General features: G+C 44.1%; 1 protein-coding gene across 5 annotated transcripts; it reads left to right on the forward strand.

The window, feature by feature from the left end:
* The first annotated feature begins 65 nt into the window (after window positions 1–65).
* On the forward strand, window positions 66–27,354 carry kiaa0753 (KIAA0753 ortholog). 5 transcript variants are annotated; one of them, XM_014214258.3, is made up of 17 exons: window positions 66–472; window positions 3,500–3,787; window positions 3,902–4,172; window positions 4,413–4,585; window positions 4,681–4,902; window positions 5,365–5,557; window positions 7,547–7,722; window positions 7,847–7,989; window positions 8,134–8,289; window positions 9,005–9,094; window positions 9,566–9,653; window positions 10,113–10,199; window positions 10,412–10,582; window positions 10,806–10,887; window positions 11,080–11,200; window positions 22,852–23,076; window positions 24,525–27,354. In XM_014214258.3, the coding sequence occupies exons 1-17, from the start codon at window positions 371–373 to the stop codon at window positions 24,676–24,678; spliced, it is 2,742 nt and encodes a 913-aa protein (XP_014069733.1). In that variant the 5' UTR covers window positions 66–370; the 3' UTR covers window positions 24,679–27,354. The 5 variants fall into 5 exon arrangements, with proteins under 5 accessions (XP_014069733.1, XP_045580576.1, XP_014069736.1 ...); XM_045724620.2 differs by having other exon boundaries at window positions 10,116–10,199; XM_014214261.3 differs by having other exon boundaries at window positions 7,850–7,989.
* Window positions 27,355–27,457: the final 103 nt, after the last annotated feature.

Here is a 27,457-nt window from a genome sequence, read left to right on the forward strand (position 1 = left end):
TCCTACATTTGGTTATGTTTGATGATTTCTGCTTTCCGTAGGTTAGAAATACTCACTTCCTGTTTTTACGGAAGACAGTACTTATTATTGGTTGTCATGGCGGCGTTTTAATTTTTTTAAACTGAGATTAGATTGCTAGCTGTCGAAGTGTATCCCGTACAAATAGTCCCCGAGACACATATTTTCAATTTATTTACATGATAATAATTTAAGCATAATGTTGCATGGCTAGATACGTACTGAAACGTTAGGCTAAGGTTGGCAAAATGGATCAAAACTAACCGTTAGCTAGCTATCTAGGCAGCTAGCCAGGGTTACAGCTGATGTCGATATACCGCTAGCTAGCTAGCTAGAGGATTTAGGAACAGCTATGGCTGCAAACTTTCTGAAGGAGTCCCCGATGACCTTAGGACAATCGAAAAGCTGGGTCACATTAGGTATAAATCGTAGCTCTCGATGTTCTCAGAATCAGGTAAGACAACCTTAGCTAAAGGACATTCATGTAAACCCACATATGGTCAAATGGATTGTGAACTATCTGACCAATAAACCACGATTCGTAAGACTGAACAGGCAGTACTATCAGACCAGGTATACACAAACACGGTAACGTTAGCCCCACAACGAACGGTCCAGTCACCTTTCCTGGTTACTCTGTTTACAAATGACTTAACACACAATGAACTGAACGACCTGCAGAAATTCTGTGATGACTCTGCAATAGTAAATTGTATCATAAAAGGTAGGTAACGTGTAGTGGCAAGTGTTTTGTGTTATGCCATTATGTCTTATATCTGGAGTCTTATATCTCCCTCTCTAACTTTAAGCATCAGCTGTCGGAGCATCTTACCGATCACTGTGCCTGTACACAGCCAATCTGTAAATAGCACACCCAACTACCTCATCCCCATATTGTTACTCATCCTCTTGCTCATTTGCACCCCAGTATCTCTACTTGCACATCATCCTCTGCACATCTATCACTCCAGTGTTAATGTTAACATGTAATTATTTCGCCTCTATGGCCTATTTATTGCCTTACCTCCTGACTCTTCTACATTTACACACACTGTACATAGATTTTTCTATTGTGTTATTGACTGTACGTTTATTTATGTGTAACTCTGTGTTGTTGTTTTTGTCGCACTGCTTTGCTTTATCTCGGCCAGGTCGCAGTTGTAAATGACAACTGGCCAACCTGGTTAAATAAAGGTGAAATAAAAAAAAGTGCTGGAAGGGAAACTTAGCGAAGGATGACAAACAAACTGGACAAAATCATAAAGAAACCAAGTGATACAATCAGATGCAGTCGCGTCAATGCAGGACATGTTCATAAAAAGGCTGCAAGCTAAAACACACATGATCATGGACAATGCTACACACCCACTCCACAGCGCTATAATGCAACATAAACTCAGCAAAAAAAGAAACGTTGTCTCACTGTCAACTGCGTTTATTTTCAGCAAATGTAACGTGTAAATATTTGTATCAACATAACAAGATTCAACAACTGAGACATAAACTGAACAAGTTCCACCGAAATTGAATAATGTGTCCCTGAACAAAGGGGGGGTTGAAATCAAAAGTAACAGTCAGTATCTGGTGTGGCCACCAGCTGCATTAAGTACTGCAGTGCATCTCCTCCTCATGGACTGCACCAGATTTGCCAGTTCTTGTTGTGAGGTGTTACCACACTCTTCCACCAAGGCACCAGCAAGTTCCCGGACATTTCTGGGGGGAATGACCCTAGCCCTCACCCTCTGATCCAACAGGTCCCAGACGTGCTCAATGGGATTGAGATCCACGCTCTTCGCTGGCCATGGCAGAACACTGACATTCTTGTCTTGCAGGAAATCACTCACAGAACGAGCAGTATGGCTGGTGGCATTGTCATGCTGGAGGGTCATGTCAGGATGAGCCTGCAGGAAGGGTACCACATGAGGGAGGAGGATGTCTTCCCTGTAACGCACAGCATTGAGATTGCCTGCAATCACAACAAGCTCAGTCCGATGATGCTGTGACACACCACCCCAGACCATGACGGACCCTCCACCTCCAAATCGATCCCGCTCCAGAGTACAGGCCTCGGTGTAACGCTCATTCCTTCTACGATAAACGCGAATCCGACCATCACTCCTGGTGAGACAAAACCTTGACTCGTCAGTGAAGAGCACTTCTTGCCAGTCCTGTCTGGTCCAACGATGGTGGGTTTGTGCCCATAGGCGACGTTGTTGCAGGTGATGTCTGGTGAGGACCTGCCTTACAACAGGCCTATGAGCCCTCAGTCCAGCCTCTCTCAGCCTATTGTGGACAGTCTGAGTACTGATGGAGGGATTGTGCGTTCCTGGTGTAACTCGGGCAGTTGTTGTTGCCATCCTGTACCTGTCCTGCAGGTATGATGTTCGGATATACCGATCCTGTGCAGGTGTTACACGTGGTCTGCCACTGCGAGAACGATCAGCTGTCCATCCTGTCTCCCTGTAGCGCTGTCTTAAGTGTCTCACAGTACGGACATGGCAATTTATTGCCCTGGCCACATCTGCAGTCCTCATGCCTCCTTGCAGCATGCCTAAGGCACGTTCACGCAGATGAGCAGGGACCCTGGGCATCTTTCTTTTGGTGTTTTTCAGAGTCAGTAGAAAGGCTTCTTTAGTGTCATAAGTTTTCATAGCTGTGACATAATTGCCTACCGTCTGTAAGCTGTTAGTGTCTTAACGACCGTTCCACATGCGCATGTTCATTAATTGTTTATGGTTCATTGAACAAGCATGGGAAACAGTGTTTAAAATGTTTACAATGAAGATCTGTGAAGTTATTTGGATTTTTACGAATTATCTTTGAGAGACAGGGTCCTGAAAAAGGGACGTTTCTTTTTTTGCGGAGTTTAGTAGTAGTAGGTTCATCCTGCCCAAAAGGTCATTTTTACACACAGCCATTATAAATGACTAATTTGTTATGCCTTTTTAATGTTTAGTTGTTGTCTATTTTCCTGAGGAACAGCATCAATTCTTACCTGTCTTTTATGGCTATTAACGTTATTTAATGAATAAGGCCAGAGGAGGTGTGGCCAATATACCACAGTTAAGGGCTGTTCTTAGGGACAACCCTTAGTCGTGCTATATTGGCCATTTATCACAACCCCCCACCACGGCTGTCAGCCAATCAACATTCAGGGCTTGAACCCACTCAGTTTATAATATGTGTTTTATCATGTGTCACTGATACTTGTCCTGTCTTTGTAATTTTACTGATATGATGCTGAAGTGATAAAACAATTTCCCAAGTTGGGATTAATAATGTACTACTGTACTCTCTCTCTCTCTATCTTATGATACTAGCATGCCATCATGATGGATATTGAAATATAACGGTGTGAATGCCAGTTGATGTGACCAGATCATATATTGGACAGCCGGATGTAACGTCAACTTAGCTAAGTTGGTCATTATGTCATTGCAACAACAGGAATGAAGCCAGTGCCACTATTGTTCTCTTTCAGTTACTTTTCAATGCAGCTATGCCTGCCAACGCCTATAACCGTGCTACCCAAGTTGGCCCACCTGCACCCATTGTGATTGAGAAGCTGATGCCCTGGGTAGAGAAGCGGGATGACCTGGATAGCAACTGCAGCTCTCTGTGTTTCTCTGCTCTGTCTGAGGAGCGTCTGCTGGCTGCAGTCAGGCTGGCCAAGAGAGATCTGAGGAAGAGGCGACAGGAGTCATTGAACAGCTCCCCCATCAGACCACAGCCAGAGGAGACCACTCCCATCAAGAACAATGTGGAGCAGGTAAATAAGAGCTCATCAGTATACTCCCCTTTCACTTGTACTGTTTATATCCATCTTATTCTTCTCTGAGAACGATTCATCGATGATCAACCTTTATAATTTTTAAATTTCAAGCAGAAGGGGGTTGTTCCTAAGGGGACGTCCAAGACGGCCGGCCCCAAAGAAGAAGTGATTCAGTCTGGAGCCAAGGTGCTTGTTTACACCCCCCAGAAGTACGTCTCCATACCCCCTGGGCCTGATCATGGCCGGTCCCCCCCAACAAAAGACCCAGGCCCAAGGCAAACAGCCAGCAAGGAGCCCCACACAGCCCTCAGCCAGGAGGTCCGCAGGCTGCAGAGAGAGCTGGCCAACTTCATCCAGAGAATAGACCAGCTGGCTAACAGAGGTAACTCCACATAAATAAAGTCACCCATGAGTTTACCAGTCAAATGGCCATGGTCAGAGGTTCTAGTGATTCTATTTCTATGGGTAACACACCTGGAGTGGCACCTTGTTGGCATACAGGTGCTAATATGCCAATCTATTTAATATGCTGTTATGAACTTTTTTGAATGGTATTTATTGTATGGGACACTGCATGCAGTTTAGAGACCAATGGTCATGTGTATTGTGCTGTGCATTCCAGGGCGAATGGTTGTAGAGCCATTGGAGCCTGATGAACAGCGCAGGGTGGAGGTCCGGAGACAGGAACAGGCAGCCCGCTCTGCACGCATCATCTATGTGCTGCAACAACAGGTGAAAGAGATCCAAGAGGATTTAGACAAACTACGCTCCCAGAAGATTCAGCACACAAACAAAGTAATTCTCACTTAATAACCCAAGCTGTTATGAGGTTCATGATGAGGACAATGACAAAGACTAACACCCATCTCCCTCTGTCTTCGTTTTCTCAGTCCAAAGCAATGGACAGGTTGGCTGCTGCCCACAGAGGGGCGGTCAGGGCCATGCAGGTGTTCACTAATCAGCTGTCTGACACGTCTGAGGGCAGGATGCCCTCCTATTATAAAGAGCTGGGCCAGCTGATCCGCCAGCTCTCTCTGTGCTCGGCCAAGGTGGAGGTGGGCCAGGGATCAGCCGTCCCAGAGACTGCCCTGGACATCCTGCTGAAACTAGAGGTCAGTCATAGGCTGAGTCCCAAATGGCTACTTATTCTCATTTATAATGCAGTACTTTTGACCAGGGGCAGGGGTCAAAGGTCTCTGGTCCCATGTAATGCACTATATAGCAAATAGAAAGCCATTTGTGATGCTCCATAGATTAAATCCATCACCTACAGGTCACACTCACCTTATTACACAGAAGATGGACACCAGAAAATGTCCCAAATCTATTGCTAATTTTTGATAAGCAAAATCAAACTTTGTAAATCAATATTAGGTTATACAAGCAATACTCTATTTAAAAATACTAAGCTATTCAATCTAAAGACATTGGAAATAAATGTGCTGGAGAGCCACACAACCATAGGTAGAGCTGATGTATTATACACTACATTTAATTTAGATTTTATTTGGCTTCTTGAATTTGAATGTTAACAGAATATATTTGATTTTCCTGTCTCTCTCTGTGTTTCTCAGACCCTGGATACTGCTCTAAGCAAGCAGGAGAGTCACGCACAGTGGAGACATGCCCGAGTACGCAGCTCCTCCCCTGCACGCCACCGCAGGTCTCCACATCGCAGCACGTCTCCTCCCCGTCGACCCAGGGGCCCCGCCACCAGGGGTCTCAGAGGACCTCGTAGAGCAGCAGGCCCCAAGAAGTCCTTCCCCGGTGAGCAACGAGCAGGTGTTCTCATTCTAATTCTGGCTGAGTGACTCAGCATTCAGAGACACTCATAATCTCAGGCAGCTGTGCTGCTGAAGCTATTTTATTAGCATTTTAATAAAGATAGCCTAATTATATATTTTTTAAAATTATTATTGGCTCATTATTCCATATCCTCATAACATCAATAACTCATGTAAAGTAATTTCATACATCATAAAACTGGGAACAACCAACACAGCAAATGCGTCAGACAAATCAGCATCCCCCTCCTACGGTTGAAACCACACACACACACACACACTGACACAGCAGTTGATAAAATATCTGATCCAAAAATAGGACATTTATTGCGTGGGCTGAACATTTCCTGAAACTGCGTTTTTCATTTGAACGTCTCATGTCTTTGTTCTGTCATTGTGAACGAGGAAGCAGATCTTTACGCCTCCCATGGCTCAGGAATCACCTGACGGCTTAAGTGCTGCGTGTGTTTGGGCTTCCCACCGAGCCCGAATCACGGTACCAGGGTGGAGCTTAATGAGGGGCTGGCTGAGTGACACAAAGAGGGGAAATTGGGGCTGGGGTCCGGTTCTCTGGCCATGGGTCTCCTGCAGGCAGCTCATTGTGTGGGTGGCAAGGTCCTACTGTGTACAGTCTCTGTGGGAGAGTGAGTGCAGCCACCACACATCACGAGAGGGTTTGAACTGCATTGCATGCACAGGTCTCCTTGGCAACTACCGTAATTTCCGGACTATTAAGCGCACCTGAATATAAGCCGCACCCATTGAATTATTTTTTTTATTTTTATTTTGAACATAAATAAGCCGCACATGTCTATAAGCCGCAGGTGCCTACCGGTACATTGAAACAAATGAACTTTACACAGGCTTTAACGAAACACGGCTTGTAACAAAAATAAATAGGCTTTAACGAAACACGGCTTGTAACAAAAATAAATAGGCTTTAACGAAACACGGCTTGTAACAAAAATAAATAGGCTTTAACGAAACACGGCTTGTAACAAAAAATACAAAATTAGCAGTAAACAGTAGCCTACCAAGAAAGTCATTGGTCACCATCTTCCTTCTCCTGTGCACTGAAACCACTGAAACCATCTCCTTTGGTGTCGGAGTTGAATAGCCTCTGAATTGCTTCATCCGATATTGGATCGTTTTCATTGTCGCTCTCGTCACTTTCATCCGGAGGCAAATCCCCCGCTGAGCCCTCTTCAACAGGCAGCAGTCCAGCCTTTCGAAACCCGTTGATGAAAGTGGATTTTTTGACAATGCTCCACGCTGTCTGGACCCACTGGCAGACTTGACCATAAGTTGCTCTTCGCCTGCGGCCCGTTTTAGTGAAGGATTTCTTAAATGCATGATTTACACTGATGTCGAGTGGCTGCAAATACTTTGTTGTGCCCCCAGGAATCAGGGTGACAAAATGACTACCGTAATCAGACTGATGGGAAGTTTGAGAGCGCTCGATTTAATCTAAACAGTAAACAAAAATAGTTGTTTGACCTTAACCCGTTCGGCAATTTCATTGGTCTAATGAAAGCTTCATGCCGCCAAAAAACTGAGCACGTCACAGAATGTGTTTTTAGAGAAAAAAATTGAAAGCGGGAAAAATCCATATATTAGCCGCGTCATTGTTTAAGCCGCGAGGTTCAAAGCCTGGGAAAAAGTTGCGGCTTATAGTCCGGAAATTACGGTAATAACAGTTCCCACTGTCAATGAGCAAGCCCCCTACCTTCTCCACACTGCCAAACAAGCAGCAGGCAGGTGTTTGTTTGTGTGCTTGTTGGCCAGGTAATTGTGTAGTCTGTCAAAGGAGCAGGCAGATGTTATTCCTGCGGGCCATACAGGCTTTACCTGTGTTTGATTAGTCATGTCAAGCACTGTAACACTTATCTATTGAGCACATAGCCTCGCTGTTGAAGTGTTTCAAAACAACATTTCAATCAGAACTGATCATGAGCCGATGTTGTGATGTTAGCAGATAGGAGGGCGGTCCCTCTGCATCAGCAGCCCCCCGGAGCCACAGAGCCTCCTCCACAACTGCATCGCAGCCAGGTGCTCAGCGCTGGCCTGGAGAGCCTGGTCCATTTCAGGGAAGGAGGGGGGCAGGTCCCCAACAGTCAAGGAGGAGCACTGCACTCCGACAGGACAAAGGTCAGTGAGTTTAATACGAACATTTTTGCTGCAATTAAATGTATTTTAATATGTCCATTATATAACTGGCTAGCCCAAACTATTTTCACTACAATTGTGTCTCTTAAACATGATCTTTGTCCAGAAGCAGGGAGCCCATGTGAGGGATGCAGGTTTCCAGCAGCCCACAGTGGCTTCCAGGCTGAGGGTGTGTCAGCACCCACAGAAGGAGGCCTCTGTGCCCTGGATACCGACGTCACCTCACTCTCCTAAACAACAACAACAGCGGTGAGCTCAGAGGAGAGCACTCGCTCTTGTCCTCAGTCTCTCTTTTGTAACTTACTCTCGCTGCGTACTCTCTCTCTCCTTCTCTTAGTCTCTTTTAATTGTCTTTTTTTTTCTAATCCACTTCCACTTGTGTTATGTGACCAGCTCCCCTCAGAAGAGGCCAGAGCCTCGATGTCTCTTCTCCCCCCTGAAGCCCTCCTCAGGACCCTCAGAGCAGCAGCTAATTGGTGTGGTGACAGCAGAGCAGCACCAGGGTCTGATCTCTGATAGACAGAGACAAGCCCACAACGAAGCCCTCAGGTCAGTGATAATAACAGTAATAAATTGTATTTGCGTAATGCTTTTCCTTTAACACAGAAAACATGAACCATTGGACATGGCAAACAACCTTTTGCCTTATTACCATCACAGTACCTTATTAGCCTCACTTATTTGAGGTTTTAGTTGATGTATAATATATCAGAATGAATGTACCAAAGGAAACTGCCCAGGGAACAGTTAAATGAATGGATCTGCTCATTTTGAGTAATTAAGTAATTTAAAACCATGATTTCAGACCCCACTTTCTGAAAGCTGCAAGCAATACTCTGATTCCAATTCAAAGTTAATTTCTCCAATAAATTCAATCTACATGTTTGCTTCTTCGATTGGGGACATTATTTTTCTTTTTTAAAGCACTGTGATGGATAGCAGCACCTGTCTGCCTGCACTAAATTCAAGTGCACAGCAACCCTCTGCACTAATCAAATCTTAATTAGTGCAATTGAGGTCTATAATTAATCCAACGCCTGCAGCCTGCTTTCGGTAGCTAACATTAGGACTGGTTCTGTCTGTGTTGTACTGTGTCTTTTATGTCTGTGTTGTACTGTGTCTTTTATGTCTGTGTTGTACTGTGTCTTTTATGTCTATGTTGTACTGTGACTTTTATGTCTGTGTTGTACTGTGACTTTTATGTCTGTGTTGTACTGTGTCTTTTATGTCTGTGTTGTACTGTGTCTTTTCTGTGAATGCACAGGCAAGCCTGGCTGGACAGGATGACCATGCAGAGACTGAGAGACCTAAATCAGCTGAGTAAAGATGAAGCAGAACGCATCCAGAGACTCCGGTACACTTGTGTAGTACTACGTCCTGTACACACTCCCTGTCATAGCCTAGAAACAAATATACTGTTAGTCTACCCTGTCAAGCTAAAAGTGGAAGGTCAAAATGCTTTGTAGTTGTGTCAAGGTACTTGTTCCTCAGTGTGAAGCTATTAAAACGTATCACCTCCCTGAAGCCCTCCAGGTGTGTGACAAGTATGAGTCTGGAAATCAATGGACAAACACAATATTACCAAGCCAGAGGGGAATAACTGAGTAAAAAGACAGGATTCAAAGCCTATATATTGTCACACCAGGCGGTGTGTGTGTGTGTGTGTGTGTGTGTGTGTGTGTGTGTGTGTGTGTGTGTGTGTGTGTGTGTGTGTGTGTGTGTGTGTGTGTGTGTGTGTGTGTGTGTGTGTGTGTGTGTGTGTGTGTGTGTGTGTGTGTGTGTGTGTGTGTGTGTGTGTGTGTGTGTCCGTGTGTGTGTGTGTCAGGTCTGAGGTGGGCTCTCCAACCCAGTGGGCTGAGAGAGCTGAGCAGGAGGCCCGGGGGAGACTTCAGCCTCTGTTGAACCAAGCCCAGGTAAAACAAACATTTAAACTCTGCTCTCAAAAAATAAAGGGTTGTATGCACACAAAAAATAGACTTTAGACAATCACTTAGAGTTTTTTCTTGCTTTTCAGCAGGCAGGGAATAAGTAACTGAGTGTGTAACTTTGCTGTCACTCAATACCCACATTGTTGTTACATAAGAAAAGCCTGGACCAGGGAGAGCTTTCCCCTCCCTCAGGAATTCCACTGCCCTCAGAGGAGTGGGAAAATCAATACATCTAATTTGTAATTGAAAAATCCATACAGCTATTTACCACCAGATTTGTGCTACCACAGTGAAATGAATAGGGATTTTACAGCTAGGGGGTACTGCTGCAGCCTTGTGTATGTGCTGAGTGACAAGACTGAGTTAGAGTAGGAGAGGTTGGTGTTAGGTAGGAGAAGGTCAGTAGTCGTGTGGTACTGAGCTTGCCCTACCTGTGTACCCCAGCAGATGGGAGCGGCTGCCTCTCAGACCCGGGACAGAAAGGCCACATCGGCACTGAGGCATCAACTGTCTGAACAGGCTGCAGACAGAGTGAGTAACCCTGTCATATCGTAATGATACTGACCTATATTACCAATTTTATTTATGTTTTCTCAGTATTTGAATCCCAAATGCCTGTAGGGCTCTGGTCAATAGTAGTGCACTATATAGGGAATAGGGTGCCATTTGGGGAAACAGCCCTGAAGTGATTCCATAAAACCCTTTCCCATGTGCTGAGCTCTGCTATCTACCTCCCTCTCCAGGCTGCGGAGAACGCTGAGGTGCTGAGTGAGGCCCTGCTAGAGGAGCTGCTGGCCGATGCCGCGCGGGCCGCCTGGGCGGTGGAGACAGACAGACGGACGGAGGGTTTGGCCCAGCTCCAGCTCCAAGCCCCCACCCTGGAGAGCATGCTGCTACGCATGGAGGAGATGGAGGTGAGCCCTGAGCACAGCCCTAAGGAAAGGCCACCACACAGGGAGTTTGAAAGGGCACCACTGGTCAGTTTGTGTGATGTTTGACAGCCTTGGTCAAGCTGTGCTGTGGAGACAGTGAATGCACTGTCCAGTCCAGTCTGGATTCCTGAAAAGGCTTTGTATTATTGTTTGGTTGAATAGTTAATTGAAATAATGTACTTCTGTCGTCTATGTGTCTGAGCAGAAAGACCAGGAAGCTGTGAGGAGGCGTTTTGCTACCCTCACATACTCAGACCCTTACTACTGGAACAGAGGGGACACTACTGGTGAGTAAACAGACCAAGTAACTCCTCCACACACTTTTGCATGGGGGTTTGAATTGTTGTTCCTCTGGTACCCTGCAGGTGAAGGTATTGTGTTAGTGCTGTTTTAGCCAGTTGAGAGCAAGGCTATCCCTCATTCTCACTCCTTTTCCACTCCTCTTTCTCTTATCCCCCTCTCCCCCATCTCTTTCTCAGGGCCCCAGAGGTCTGTTCCAATCTCCAGGCCAGTCTCTCCTCAGCCCGTTAGGCTCACCAGGCCAGCACTGAGACACACCACCACAGCTGACATTGTCCTGGAGATCCCCGTGGAGACCGGGTGAGTTGACATGTGCTCTTCTGTTTTCTCCCTTTCCCAGGTCATTTCTGGTGTTGCCAAAGCGCTCTTCTCTGTGAATAGTCCTATGCACAGTATTCAATAGAATATCTGTATGTTGATATGTTTGTTTTGTAGTAATCACCATGCACTACTGCAGCCTCCATCTTAGAGAAAGCCCTGTCTGAGTTTAATGGGTTGATGTATGGACAGATGGTTTACATTTATAAACTGGGTGGTTCAAGCCCTGAATGCTGATTGGCTGACAGCCGTTGTATATCAGCCTATACCACGGGCATGACAAAACATTTTATTTTTAATGCTCTAATTACATTGGTAATCAGTTTATAATAGCAATAAGGCACCTCTGGGGTTTGTGTTATATGTCCAATATACCACGGCTAATGGCTGTGTCCAGGCACGCCGACTTGTGTCGTGCATAAGAACAGCCCTTAGCCGTGGTATATTGGCCAAATACCACACCCCCGCGTTCCTTATTGCTTAATTATACATTTACTGTTTGAATATTGGAATGCCGTACCCTGACTATTTGTTGGTATTGCAGATTGTATTTAAGGGTTATGAGATGCTATACTGGGTGATGGGACCTCTGGAGTCTCCTCTAAATGTCAATTCATTACAGAGGATAATGGTGTATGACATCACTTAACCTGCTCCCACCTTATCAGACAGGAACTCATTAAGGTGTCAAGGATGGCATGGGACAATATAACGAGACAAAACTGATGCAGAACATTGATCCCATTTAATTTAACACAGTGAGAAAGTGCCCAACAAAACCACCGTCCCAAAAATGGTCAATTACTTTATTTTCCAGTTGGCGTCCATAACAAAACTGATGGAGGTGGAATGTTGTTTATGCCTTTCCCAGAAGGCACTGCTTTGTTGTGCCTCAATTCTGTCTGTTCATCTCCGCCCCTAATGTCTCGTGGCTGGAATGAGACCAAGCCTCACTCCTTCCAAACCCCCCCCCTCCCTCTGGCAACACATAGCGGGAGTGTGCCTCTGCCTCCCTCCCCTGCCAGAGCTTTAGCTGTAGCTGCCGTTGCTTAAATGAACTAGGAAAGTGAAGGAAGAAGAAAGATGGGAGAGATGGGAGCCAACGGCTGACAGGGGAAGTAAGTTGTTGAGAGTGGAGTGCAGTGGAGCGGACATGTCAGCATGATGCAGTGGAACAGATTCAAGCAGCAGCACCATTAGCAGATTAAAGACAGTCAGCAGTTCACTGATTCTGCCCCAACTGGACCTTCTGGAGGGGATCAGACCAACTCTTCTGTGACTCATCTCTCACTCTGTCTGTCTGCTTTTACCCACCCATCTGTAACCTTCTGTTGCTGTCTCTGAAGAGCGGGCAAACTAGTCTGGGCACCAGTCTCTGTAACATCCCACTCCTTGTGTCTTTGGCAAATGACACGGAGGTCAAGGAGTGGAATGTAATAACTGAACAGAGACTGGCAACTAGGTTATGGGCAAACCACCGGAAAACTATAGCTCTCGCTGTCTGTTTTGTGAGTTAGGAGGAAGATTTGGTAAATCCCAAACTCCATGCATAGCGCAGGTTATGACTTTGTCTAGTTATTTCATATGGTTTATGGGTAAAACAATGCTTGCAGAACTCACTGAGCTTGGCTTTCTTGATCCTGTATTGGAGGTAGTGATTAGCTTTACTTCTAACCTTGTGTTGTAGCTAACAGCTACCTGTATCCTCCTGCCTCTATGAAGCTAGCATTAGACTCACCCAGGGCAGTCTGCCTCTATGAAGCTAGCATTAGACTCACCCAGGGCAGTCTGCCTCTATGAAGCTAGCATTAGACTCACCCAGGGCAGTCTGCCTCTATGAAGCTAGCATTAGACTCACCCAGGGCAGTCTGCCTCTATGAAGCTAGCATTAGACTCACCCAGGGCAGTCTGCCTCTGTGTCTTCCTCCCTCTCACGGCCCAGTGAATTACACAGTCCAATGGGACTTTTCACCTCTGCCTGAGTGGTAGGTCATTTAGTTTGTGTGTTTAAAAAAGGAAAATGGCCTGTGTCTTCCGCATTGCCTCTGACACACTGCTCTCTGACAGGATTCCTATAAAAAGACTAGCAGAGTGCGTCATGAAAATCCTCTCCCTTGTACTTCCCTTGCTTTTCCCCCAATAGCTGTATGATGGAGATAATGTGGAAGTGTCTGATCGAAAATGAAGCCAGGTATTTGTTTGTATCGACGAGTGCACTCGTGTGAAAGCACAACACAATGATTGTATTCTGCGTATTCTGTCTCATTTGTAAAGCAATAGGCATTGATTCTAAATGGCACATGGATATTGTCTCATCCCCCACAAACAGACAGAATGACAGAGCATATTCTGGAGTTCTTCCCTCCACTCTATCTTTATCTTTATGTGCCAACACACAGGGAGTATTTTCCACTTCCTTCCCAGTAGGTTTCCCAGTAGGCCTGTGTTCTGAGTGCTAGCTTCAAAGGGTTGACAGAGATAAAGGTGCCACTAGAGAGTGATTCCATAGAAAACCAGGGGGAAAAAACTAACATGATTTTGGAAATTTTCACTAAATGTAATCCATAGGATTGTCCTTTGGAGGAAAGATTGTTGACATACTGTATATTTGACATTTGTATCGAAAAGCGTAATTGAGAAATAATTAATGGAAGTTGGCATATTTATGACATTTTGTCCTTACCCTCCTTTAAGACTCTGTAATGCAGTGGTCACCTACTCAGGCCTCCTTTAAGACTCTGTAATGCAGTGGTCACCTACTCAGTCCTCCTTTAAGACTCCATAATGCAGTGGTCACCAACTCAGTCCTCCTTTAAGACTCCGTAATGCAGTGGTCACCAACTCAGGCCTCCTTTAAGACTCCGTAATGCAGTGGTCACCAACTCAGTCCTCCTTTAAGACTCCGTAATGCAGTGGTCACCAACTCAGTCCTCCTTTAAGACTCCGTAATGCAGTGGTCACCAACTCAGTCCTCCTTTAAGACTCCGTAATGCAGTGGTCACCAACTTTTTCGTCACAGTCAAAAAGAAAGCCTAGATCTACCGCTCAGATTTTTTATCTTTTTTATACATGACTTAAAAAATGTAACATTAATCTAATGAAAACTGTTCTGTAGGAATGAGGTTTGTGCAGTATGCCTTATACATTATCAAGCCATATTCTGACGTCAGTGATCTTTCGGTCGGAAAGTCTGGGCTCTAGAAAGAAGCCTTAGTTTCTGACTTGGAATTCCGAGTTGGATGACCGTTCAAAAATATTTTCCCCAGTCAGATCTCGTTTTTTCCAGAGTTTCCAGTTGTCTTGAACGTATTGAAGTGGAAAGTCTCAGATTTCCGAGTTCCCAGACGTTTTAAACACGGCATTAGTCTCAATGGAGGGAGGGAGAGAGCAGCAGAGGGTTCACCTCTCACGGTCCCTGCTCTCTCCTTCTTTTCCTCCAGTCAGTCTGACCAGAGACAGGGGACACCGTCTTCCACCTTACATGCTGACCTCACCGCTCGCATACATATACATGTTATTCAATCATTGCACCCACACTACTCGCGCGTGCCAACGAGTGTCTGCGTTGCCAAGTGCTAAAATAGAAGTCAGTTCTATTTGTGACGCTGAACGCGGTGCAAGTCCTGCCTCTCCCATCTCCTCATTGGTTTATTGAAGCAGATACCCACGTGCCATCTCCTCATTGGTTATACCCACGTGGGTGATTGAAAGATGAACTGAGGTCAGTCGGTCGTGGTAATACACCTTATTAGGAAAATTAAATGCCAATCGCCATATAAAGGCCAAAGAAGAAAAGGCCTGGAAGGAGGAGAGATGACTAGAAATGATTCGGGTTGACTGTTTTGTGTGGATTAATTGTCAGAGTAGAGGACCTTGTGCATTTCAGGTAAAATAACAACCCAACGTTTATATCCCAGGACAAATTAGCTAACAACAGCAAGCTAGCTAAATAGGACAAATTAGCTAGCAACTGCAAGCTAGCTAGCTAAATTGCCATAAATGTTTAATGCTTTTCGACCTGTCCCCAAATTAATATAATTTGTTCAGAGTTTGTTCTGATATTTCAACCTGTGTGTCGTGATCGCGTTTGGTGTGGGGGGACAAAATCAATTTGCGCATGATGGCGCGTCCGGTTTGGGCATGGTGTTATGGTGAAACTCAAGTCGCACCGCATCTGCCTCATGCATAAATTAATGTTGTTCCTATGACCATAGAAAATGAAATATTCCTTGATATGAAAATAGACATGGCGAACTGCTAATAATACAAATTCAGGGATATTGATACACTTGGTTACTCATTCATTGCAGCTGCAGCGCAAGTGAAAATAGGGAGAAGAGTGTTTTGTAATAGTGCTGAATAAGAATGTACACATGAACTCGCTCCAAAAAAAAGCAGCTCTTTGCTGTATTCTTGGATCTCCCGGTCCACCGGTTATGCGGAGTTTGTATTTTCAGACAAATGAAATGGTTCAAAGTGGGAACACTTTGCCTACCCGGTATGCAGGGCTTCTGAATCATATGCACGTTGGTTTTTCTACAGAAATGTTTGGTGATCGACTAGGAATGCCTTGAAGATCGATCAGTCGATCGCGATCGACAGGTTGGTGACACTGCCATAATGTTTCGTCTGTAGGTGCTACAAGCAAAAACATGGTCATATGAAGCTTTACTGCTTACTCTATAATATGAGTAGTATTTTAATTTCAATACACTTTTTTTTTACATTAATGTATGAATGTTGCTTATTTTTCTGCTGGTGATTTGCAGGATGTGCAAAGATACAAGTAAAAGGAGGGCTGTGATTGGTTACTTTGCCTACTGTGCCAATTTCGCTGTATAAAATGGGCCGTAACTTTAAAACTAGCAGAGATCCCACTCTGGAGCTTTGAGATGCCCGTAGAGTGTAATATGTTCAACAATGTATTGAATGATACATTTTTTCAATATTCATATTTATATTTGTCAGTATTCATACATTATTGTAAACATAGTTCATTACTGAAAAAAAATAAAATAATACTACAGAGCACAATACTACAGAGCACAATACTACAGAGCAAGCGGTAAAGCTTCATATGACACAAATTGGAGTCTTAAAGGAGTCCTGGGTAAGGCCAAAATGTAATAAATATGCCAACATTGATTAATTATTTCTCAATTGAATCAGCTGTGTAGTGCTAGGGCAAAATTCCCAGGTCCGAGTTTGGGAAACCCTGCTCCAAAGGACCATTCTATGGATAACATTTTGTGTAAAACTTCCAAAGTCATGGTCTTTTTTTGTCCTGGTTTCGTATGGAATTACTCTAGAGGGGTTTCTGTTCCGTGTAGTGTCTTGCTCACTGATTCTTCTCTTGGTGAGATAGTGTTTGTCTTGGGACATCTTCACATATTGAAGAGACATAATTATATTTCTACATGTTTATCCTCAAGTGTGCAGCCACATCTTGCTGAAGGCAGAGATTGTTGCTGAGTGCACATCTCTAGTACTGCACTGCCAGCGCTAAAATGTATATTTCTCTGGAGGTTCTTCTGCCAGCCCTCATAGTCCTGTTGTCATTTTTTTTTGTCAAGATCACATCTGTTCTTGATTTATCAGAAGTGTTATTCGGAGGTGATTATTATTCAGTAAGTGAAGCCCTTCTGGTAATTACAGCACACTATTGTCTGTTGGATGGCTCATATGGGAATGACATTTCTCAGATTGCTTTCTGTCGGTTCAACCAGCCCTCCCTCCTCAGATCAGAAGATATGAGCAGAAGCACAGGCTAAATCTATTACCACAGTGTAGCTCCTAGCTTCAAAATGAAGATGATTCCCATGTCTAGTGTTGTATTGTTCTCATTTGATTATTCTTATTACATTCCCAACTCCAGGAAGTTGCTCCACTGAAATTGTGGAAATTGAAATATAGCCTATCCACCATATGATAATGCTCACTTTGATGCCAGGCAAAAGGCAATCAGTAGACTTGATTTAGTGAAAATAAATAATGGACCAGATGATTGGAGTTAACTGGTTGATGTAATGCCTAATCTAAGTTCTGCTTCTTTTTCTGTGGCTGTCCTTATGCTACTCTACGTCATTCATTCATTTGGCCAGGTCTCCCGTGTAAAAGAGTTCTTCTGACCTCAATGGGACTTCCTTGATTTAAAAAAAGGTTAATTAAAATAAAATAGATCCCTTTGGGACCACATCAGACAGAGGTGGAGTTCTGGGCCGTTGTACAATACAGTAAAGCGAGCTCTAGGTAAGTTCTGGACACAGCTAAATTGCTCAATTAAACTATGCCCAATTTACTACTCATGCATACTTGTGATGAAGTACAAACTTTTTCAGGTTTCTGCATAATGGATTGTTAGTGGAAAAGAGGTGAACTGAGGATACATCTAAAGGGAGAGTGAGAGTTATTGGTATCATTATGTTAATGAAATTCTGTTCTCACACTTTTTATAGGGCTGTCCACCACAAGACAATTTACACTAAGTTTAAGTCGCTGGGGAGCAAACCCCTTTAGTATGTCAGACAGTCACTAGAGGGGGCTAGTGATTCTAAAAGGAATGGATAGTGGTAGCTAGTGTGTGTGTGTGTGTGTGTGTGTGTGTGTGTGTGTGTGTGTGTGTGTGTGTGTGTGTGTGTGTGTGTGTGTGTGTGTGTGTGTGTGTGTGTGTGTGTGGACAGTTGTTGTAGTGTAGAATGTATGAAACTGGTGATTACTGCTGTGTGTTTGGGAAGCGATGAGTGGGCACAGATTTAGTGTTGGGAGCTCAATATGTGTCTGTGATTACAACCAAACACTGCTCAGCACAGGGAGTCAGCAGGCCCCTCCACTGCAGACAACACAAACACACACACACCAGGGATTGGATGCATAACCATATCTCATAGCTTAGAAAGCAGTGCACACATCATTCAGTATGCCTATCACTCTTAAATGATTTGATTCTAATGTTTGTCATCGAGGAGCTCAAAGGCTGTAATTGGTTATTTTTTCTCCTGGCTGTTGAGAATAGAACACAATGTTCAAACAACTGTCATCTGATTTGTTATGGAATTCATAGGAACTCTTTGCTCCCCCACATTCCCTTTTCTTCAGGTGTTTTGTTATTTGTCATTGACAAGTGTCACTTTCATTTGGGGTAGGTACAAAGCCTGTTATGCTGCATTGAGATCCCCTAAGACAAAAAGCCTACACTCCCCAATATTCAGTCTTTGTGTGGCAGATGTTGAATTCATATCTTTCCACCATTTCCAATCATCATGTGTATGTATATATGTGTTATAACATCCTCTTATAAAGTCATCTTACCGACAAATGTACACTTCTGTTGAGGTATCATTTGCCCAAAGCTCTCCTTAGAAAATGTGGTTATAATTGATGACGAGGAAAAAATATAATTAGATATGGCTAATTTACAAATATGTAGCCCCGTTTCACTCCAATGAACCACTTAGCTATTGAGTCTAGACTAATAGTTCATCATAAAGATTGAATTAGCTGCTATAGTCTAGAGCTTTAATGGAGATACTTCACCCTGAGAAACACTCAGTACTCAGTCCAAATGCATTGCCTGTCATTCTAATATTTCAACAGACAGACTAGAGTACAGTTGAAGTCGGAAGTTTACATACACTTATGTTGGAGTCATTAAAACTTGTTTTTCAACCACTCCACAAATTTCTTGTTAACAAACTATAGTTTTGGCAAGTCGGTTAGGACATCTACTTTGTGCATGACACAAGTCATTTTCCAACAATTGTTTACAGACAGATTATTTCACTTATAATTCACTGTATCACAATTCCAGTGGGTTAGAAGTTTACATACACTAAGTTGACTGTGCCTTTAAACAGCTTGGAAAATTCCAGAAAATGATGTCATGGCTTTAGAAGCTTCTGATAGACTAATTGACATAATTTGAGTCAATTGAAGGTGTACCTGTGGATGTATGTCAAGGCCTACCTTCAAACTCAGTGCCTCTTTGCTTGACATCATGTGAAAATCAAAAGAAATCAGCCAAGACCTCAGAAAAGAAATTGTAGACCTCCACATGTCTGGTTCATCCTTGGGAGCAATTTCCAAACGCCTGAAGGTACCACGTTCATCTGTACAAACAATAGTATACAAGTATAAACACCATGGGACCACGCAGCCGTCATACCGCTCAGGAAGGAGACGCGTTCTGTCTCCTAGAGATGAACGTACTTTGGTGCGAAAAGTGCAAATCAATCCCAGAACAACAGCAAAGGACCTTGTGAAGATGCTGGAGGAAACGGGTACAAAAGTATCTATATCCACAGTAAAACAAGTCCTATATCGACATAACCTGAAAGGCCGCTCAGCAAGGAAGAATCCACTGCTCCATAACTGCCATTAAAAAAAACAGACTACGGTTTGCAACTGCACATGGGGACAAAGATCGTACTTTTTGGAGAAATGTCCTCTGGTCTGCTGAAACTAAAATAGAACTGTTTGGCCATAATGACCATCGTTATGTTTGGAGGAAAATGGGCGAGGCTTGCAAGCCGAAGAACACCATCCCAACCGTGAAGCTCGGGGGTGGCAGCATCATGTTGTGGGGGTGCTTTGCTGCAGGAGGGACTGGTGCACTTCACAAAATAGATGGCATCATGAGGCAGGAAAATGATGTGGATATATTGAAGTGACATCTCAAGACATCGGTCAGAAAGTTAAAGCTTGGTCGCAAATGGGTCTTCCAAATGGACAATAACCCCAAGCATACTTCCAAAGTTGTGGCAAAATGGCTTAAGGACAACAAAGTCAAGGTATTGGAGTGGCCATCACAAAGCTCTGACCTCAGTCCCATAGAAAATGTGTGGGCAGAACTGAAAAGGCATGTGCGAGCAAGGAGGCCTACAAACCTGACTCAGTTACACCAGCTCTGTCAGGAGGAATGGGCCAAAATTCACCCAATTAATTGTGGGAAGCTTGTGGAAGGCACCTGAAACGTTTGACCCAAGTTAAACAATTTAAAGGCAATGCTACCAAATACTAATCGAGTGCATGTAAACTTCTGACCCATAGGGAATGTGATGAAAGAAATAAAAGCTCAAATAAATCATTTTCTCTATTATTCTGACATTTCACATTCTTAAAATAAGGTGGTGATCCTAACTGACCTAAGACAAGGAATTTTTACTAGGATTAAATGTCAGGAATTGTGAAAACTGAGTTTGGCTAAGCTGTATGTAAACTTCCGACTTGTATCTATACTCCATAAAATGCTGTAGATCCTTATCTCTCTCTGTGATTTATGCTGGAGATGATTGGTGATTTATGCTGGAGATGATTGGTGATTTATGCTGGAGATGATTGGTGATTTATGATGGGTGATGATGATTATGGGTGATTTATGATGGAGATGATGGGTGATTTATGCTGGAGATGATGGGTGATTTATGCTGGAGATGATGGGTGATTTATGATGGGTGATGATGATTATGGGTGGTTATGATGGAGATGATGGGTGGTTATGATGGAGATGATGGGTGATTTATGATGGAGATGGGTGGGTAGAGAATCTACTCCTCAGTATGCGTCTGGTGAGAGCAGCGGAGTGGGAGTGGGGGGGGTCATGCATCATTGGAGCGGAGGAAAAGAGGTCTCCATGGTGAGAAGACCTAGTGGAGACAGACTGAGAGCTGCCCTACGTGTCCCTCGCTGACTGACCACAGCTCACAGCTCCACCACTAAGACAAACAAATCAATGGTCAGATTAAAGACTGGTCTGCTGTTGCTCCATACTATCTAAAGACTGTTTTCTTAATGCATTGATTTCTCCCTCTGCTCTCAGAACCTAAGCACCATTTCTCTAGCAGTAGAGCTGTAGCCAGCATCTTCCCCTGAATCACCCCCCGCTATCTCTGAAAACAGATTTGGTTCTCTCTCTCTCTCTCTTCCTCGTTATTTCACTCTCTCTCGCGCGCTCTCGCTGTCTCAGAATCAAACCCAGCTCAGTCTGCTTCCTGTTTGATATATCACATATGGAGCTGGTGTTTTGCCGCTTTCTCTGTTTCCTTGGCAATAGACTTCTGGAGTTGTTGGAGAAGAATGAGAAAACATAAGATATTTGAAGACAATTTCACACACTTCGCTGTGGGAATTTATGGCTCAGGCTGCTCATCAGTTTGAGTTGTTTTTTCCCACTAGGCTTTTCTGTAGTAGGTGGATGTGAGAGGGCTGGGTTTGTCAGGCTATGATCAGACTGCAGCTACCCTCTCCTCTCCCCCTGTCAGCAACTGCTGCCCATTCACAACAGTGAACAGACTGCAAAATATTCACCACTGACGATCAACATGTCAGTGAGTGTGTCCTCATTGTCTCCTAACTTTCTAAGCATGCTTGTAGAGCCAGGCGACAAAGTAGTGCAGCTTGTATATTTTACTGGAAATGTTAACATTCACATCGCCTTACCATGCTCTTACCCACCAAGGTGAAAATCAGTCAATGATAAATATGCAGAATTAATCTTCTCTTTCGTGAAAATTTCCTGCCACTTGAATTTGTGTTTCCTGGCTAAGCTGGCAGGCTGGTGCCCTCATTCCCACACTCTTAGAGTTGCACATAATGCTTGGGAGCCTTCACACTGCTTTTAATCTAAATGTGTTATTCTATTTTTTGTGGACATAAAGGAAACCTTGCAGCAGGGGAAAAGGGAAATGATTGCCACAGTGGCCCTTAAATGACCAAAGAGCATAAATGGGCCCTGTGTGTAGTCCAGGGATGAAGCGGATTGGTAGGGCTAGCAGTGAATTACCCACCTTGGCACTTCTCCCTGTGTGTCTCTGTGCCCACAGCCTGGCCTCATGTTGTGCAGACCCCAGGAACAGCAGGAGCAAACAGGGCCAGGGATGGGACTGGACCTGGGTTGTTGTGTGGGGAGAACATTTGAGAGACATTTTGCTCGTGGAACTGCTGCATCTGTCTCTAAATATAGTAACAGCCAGAGCTGGACTGATTTGCTCACATAAAAAAATATTACAACCCTGGCCTTGACATTGCCCACCTGAGCCCCTCAGGGAAGTGTGGGGGTGAGGGATGTGAGTGGAGCACACAGACTTTATGACATAGCATCACACCCCTCTCAACCTCCTCTCTGTGTGTGTGCCTCTTCGGGACCACAGTGAGGACATGGCTCTATGAAGAGGTTATTCGGTTACCAATGGCCTCCTTCCTCTTCCAATTGACTCGGGCGCCTCTCAATATGGCAATTGGCTCCGGCCCCTACCTCGATGAATAGCAGTTCTATTCCAGGCTGCTGCTTTTCCACTTCCATTGACAGATGTACCCAATCAATCAGACTAAATGGAGACGAGGACAATGTAATGAAAAGATGGTGTGAAGCTCCATCAGTCTGGTATTCAGCCTCAGCAGTCTGTCTGTCTGTCTGTCTCTGTCTGTCTGTCTGTCTGTCTGTCTGTCTGTCTGTCTGTCTGTCTGTCTGTCTGTCTGTCTGTCTGTCTGTCTGTCTGTCTGTCTGTCTGTCTGTCTGTCTGTCTGTCTGTCTGTTTGTTTCTGTCTTTCCACAACCCGAGCATACTCTCTCTCTCTCTCTCTCTCTCTCTCTCTCCAGTCTGAACACTGTCTGTCTCTCCATCTCTCTATTGCCACAGTGTCCTGTTTGAGGGCAGCATCAGGGAGGAGGTCTCCCCAGGTCAACCTGGCGGCAGCAGCACCTTCCCAGCCCCAGGGGAGAGGTGGGGAGACGGGACGCGACTCTCTGTGCCAGCCAGCATGCAGAGGAATATCCAGCAATACAGACAGGACCACGAGGCTTACCTCCGCCTGGTAGCCCACGAGGCTGTGGGCAGCTTCAACCCCTGGGCCATTGCAGACAGGTGAAATGACTCTACTTTTAACCAGGGACCTATGGGTACAGTTTTCTTAGTTCCATTTGGGATGCAGCCTAGCAGTACAGGCACAACTATAGTACTTTTCAATGTTTCACTTTCTCAAATGTACATTTTGCTGCTTGGGTTTGTTGTCCCCTAAGCCATCTCGACAGATTTGTCTTATTTGCTAGCCAGTTATGAATGACACTGTGTGTATGAGGATGGATTATTCACCTGGCTACACAACTCTTCCACAAACATTGTGCTCTTTGCTTATTCAAACATCAGGCCCAGTGTTTGACTAGTTGTGGGGTGTGTGTGTCTGCATGGTTTAGCATACTGCGCTACAGGATCTGGTCTCTGATGTTCACAGTTGTTATTCTAGCCCACCCACACATTTGCATATTTAAAAGAATTCTTAAATTGGTGCAATGCAGAGAATCCCACTTGTCTCTGAGTACACTGAATGCATTAGTGTGATAGATCAGAAACACATCATATTCAGACATTTCAAAGAGAAGCAGATATAATTGAATAATCTGGCAATTTTTCTTAACGTTACCAAAGGAGAGATACTCAGGTCTGTCATTTGGAGATGCCTCTCTCTCCTCTCACCATATACGTGTGGGGGAGTGTGAATTGCTGCAAAAAAAAGTGAGCGAAGAGAATCAACCCTGCCAGCCGAGGACAACTATTATTGTTGCCTCGTTACTTTTAGAGAGAGAGAGATGAGAGCGATGACAGGAGAGAGAGCGATGACAGGAGAGAGAGCGATGACAGGAGAGAGAGCGATGACAGGAGAGAGAGCGATGACAGGAGAGAGAGCGATGACAGGAGAGAGAGAGAGAGATGACAGGAGAGATGACAGGAGAGAGGGAGAGATGACAGGAGAGAGGGAGAGATGACAGGAGAGAGGGAGAGATGACAGGAGAGAGGGAGAGATGACAGGAGAGAGGGAGAGATGAAGGAGAGAGAGAGAGATGACAGGAGAGAGAGAGATGACAGGAGAGAGAGAGATGACAGGAGAGAGAGAGAGATGACAGGAGAGAGAGAGAGATGACAGGAGAGAGAGAGCGATGACAGGAGAGAGAGAGATGACAGTCATATGCCATCCTCTTGAGCTATGCATCTGAACTATTCTTCATTTGTTGGGGGAGGGAGGTTGTTTCAGAGGCACCAGTCCAATTACTCCAGTATCATCAGAGTAACCTGTCTATCTGTCAGATGTTGGTAATAAGATGCTCATACCAGTCAGTGTGTGGTGAGGTCCCTGATGTGTGCTACCTCCCTCTGTCTGATTTGAAAGACTAAGCAAGAACAAACTAGTATTTTTTCCATGTGCATCCTTGCAAGACTTTTTGGTAAGCACACAAGCTTTATATACAACTTTATCTTTTTGTTTGGTTCAGGGACTCCTGACATTTTTCTTTCTCTAATTTTCCTTCTGCTCCCAGTCTGTCAGAGGAGCTTATGTCCGAGGCCCTGGCCGACGTAGCAGCAGAGTTCCAGGACGTCTGTGAGGAGTACGCAGAGGCTGTCTTCACCTCCGAGTTCCTTCAGCCAATCACGTCACCTCCTGCTCCAGTTCCACCGTTAGACATCCAATAGATCCTCTTCCTATTCACAGACGTTGGGCGAGTTAGTTAGGTGTACTGCGTAGGTGGATATTTCAATTCAGGACCAATGGAATAGTCAAAAAAGTGCATGTGACAACATTCAGAATAGAATGGAACTAAAGCAATGCAGATTATTCCTATTTGGCAGGTTCCTTTCTGTTGTTCTTACAGAGGGATGGGTGAATTCCACTGGGAAAGTTGGTTTTGATACATTTAGAGAGAATATTACTACATTACAGGGGATTAGAAGATTATGTCTCCCTTCTTTCCATAAATAAAGCTCTCCCAGAGGATTACTCACGCTTTCCGTTTCCACATTGAAACATGGAAGTAAATTCATTGTTTGGGGGAATTAACAATAGGGGGTAAGCAAGCCAAGGGCGCGATTCATTGGTTAATAGGAAATCCGGATAGCATATTGCAGTCATTGAAATTGTGTGCTTCACTTCCCATGGCATGCACCAAATACTCTCTTAGCCAAATTAGTAATTTTAAATTCAATGAGAGCGCATATGTCATGAGTGCACGTTGGATGAGGGAGCGGCCTGAGCGGATGTTCTCAGGCCGTGGAGAGAGACTTGAAAGCAGCTGTGAAGGAGGAGAGAGACACATTCAGATGTTGAGTTGGCCCCTAGAGGATCTGACTGTGACAGTGGACAGAGAGTAACTGAGTGAATTAGCTCACTCTGAATCAGACCCTCTTTCTCCCCGCCAACTGTGTTTTGTGTGGGTGTCTGAATACATACAGGGTTATGCACGTACACATGTCTCACTCTCACAGTTCTGTTTCTTCCCAGAGCTCTATACGAATTGGAATCTAGGAGCCATTGCAGCATTATAATAGGAGTTTTTGAATTGCAGAATACTTGAAATTGAAAAACATATTGTTTGTCTGTGAGAGTCAGGGTGGCTCATTTCTAATTATTTGTCATTGTGCTGAATGCTGTCTGTGGTTAACTAGGTTTTGAATGTATCACCTCCCTCTCCAGACAGCCAACACAGACTCATCACAGAAATGTATTTTCAACACAATTAACAAACAGAACAACAAGATCTGTTTATGTTCTACTCTGATCTGTTTACACAACACAGAACATAATGAAATTGGTTTTGTGTGCTTTGATACATTTTATTTTTGTGATGTTTTATGGCATATTCATGGCAGACTGTTTTATAATGATGCCCAAAGTACATTTTGTAATAACTTTTTTTCTGGTACAATATTTAAAGGTTGTTTTATTTTGTCAAAATGAGGTATCGGGTGATTCACTTGATAACTTTAATGATATTAGTATTAAAACATATTTTTCAAATGAGATGCATCTTGCTTGATCAATTTGAACTACAGCCACCCAGATACAGGACTGTTCTAATGGTGAAAATGGTCTGTACCTACAGTATGTTAGCCAGCATAATTATCCTTGTCAAAGACAGAATTCATGTGACCATGAATATTGACAAGTCATAATATGAATTATGTGGAACACACAGTGACTTATTTTGAGGCAATGATGTCCATTCTGGCTGGATAGAATCATTTTAGGTTTCCCTCGGGGGACAGTTCAGCTGATGGCTGGTACTTTTCACAATTCTTAGAAAATTGGATATGATCTTTAGCCAAGTGAGATCATTTTTCACTCTATAGTACCCATATGGACATATTTACCTGTTTACAGAACCAGTGACATTCTCTTACTCTGAACAACTACTGAAGAGATTGTAGACGTTGGATCCAATCTCTGGGCGTGGATATGGGAGAGGAGTGCAGCTGCTCCAGTTGAGAAATTGACCAGTACAGTATGTGATCTCCCTGGGCTGTGATCTCCCTGACGTCATCATATAGTCTGACCTATAAAATCTCTGCATCAGCAGCGAGAGAGAAATAACCTTGTTTCCCCCTCAGAACAAGGCTGTGGGTAATCTTAAAGCAGTGGCAGTCAGAGCTAGCTATCAAATGTGAAACCCTTATCCTTGCTTTGTCATGAGGCATGGTTAGAATTTGAAGATGTATTGAAAGCTAAGTCTGTGTGGATGGCCAAAAGGCTAAATTCATTTATTTCAGACTTGAGGTGCAACGTTCATTGTTGTTAGTAGACGATCTGCACATCTCTTGGCTTCTTTTCTGCTAGAACCCACTGACCTTCACTCTGAAACAGCCCCATGTCTCTTATAACAGACGGGTACATAAATGGGACAAATACAGTAGTGTAGAAAGACAATTGGTTCTGAGTGCTGAGATCAGGTGCTTTAGTTTCACCCCCTTTTTCACTCAGAACAGCCTCAATTTGCCAGAGAATGGACTGTACAAGGTGTCAAGCTTTCCACAGGGATGCTGGACCATGCTCACTCCAATGCTTCCCACAGTTGTGCCATGTTGGTTGGATGTTCTTTGGATGGTGGACTATTCTTGATACACACAGGAAACTGTTAAGTGTAAAAATCCCAAAGGCCTTTTCAGCCTTGTTGGAAACCATCAAGCGTAACGTGATAAACATCCATCCCCCACCAGCCTTTGCCTTCCTACTGATTCTCTGTCTGTTTGCTTTTTGTTTGTTTACTTCAGGAAAATATTGTGTGCTTGTTTTCAAAATGCTTAATGTGGTTGATAAAGAATTGAAACCATGTGTTTATATTTGTTTTTGAATAAACTGTTTTTTTATGAACAACCCATGCTGTATCCTTAGTCATGGTTGGGGGGGTGTCGGGTCTGAAAGCAGAGCCTGCTGTACACTTGGCACACTGCCCTTAGTGGCTTGGGATGAGATTGTTTC

This window comes from Salmo salar, chromosome 09 (assembly GCF_965601325.2).
Source record: "Salmo salar chromosome 09, fSalSal1, whole genome shotgun sequence".
NCBI lineage: Eukaryota > Metazoa > Chordata > Actinopteri > Salmoniformes > Salmonidae > Salmo > Salmo salar.

Excerpts from the sequence above, each read along its gene's own strand:
- kiaa0753 (XM_014214258.3), top strand. The coding sequence starts at position 371 with ATGGCTGCAAACTTTCTGAAGGAGTCCCCGATGACCTTAGGACAATCG. Across the intron at positions 7,723-7,846 it reads TGCACTCCGACAGGACAAAG|AAGCAGGGAGCCCATGTGAG; the intron begins GTCAGTGAGTTT and ends ATCTTTGTCCAG. Across the intron at positions 9,654-10,112 it reads CTCTGTTGAACCAAGCCCAG|CAGATGGGAGCGGCTGCCTC; the intron begins GTAAAACAAACA and ends TGTGTACCCCAG.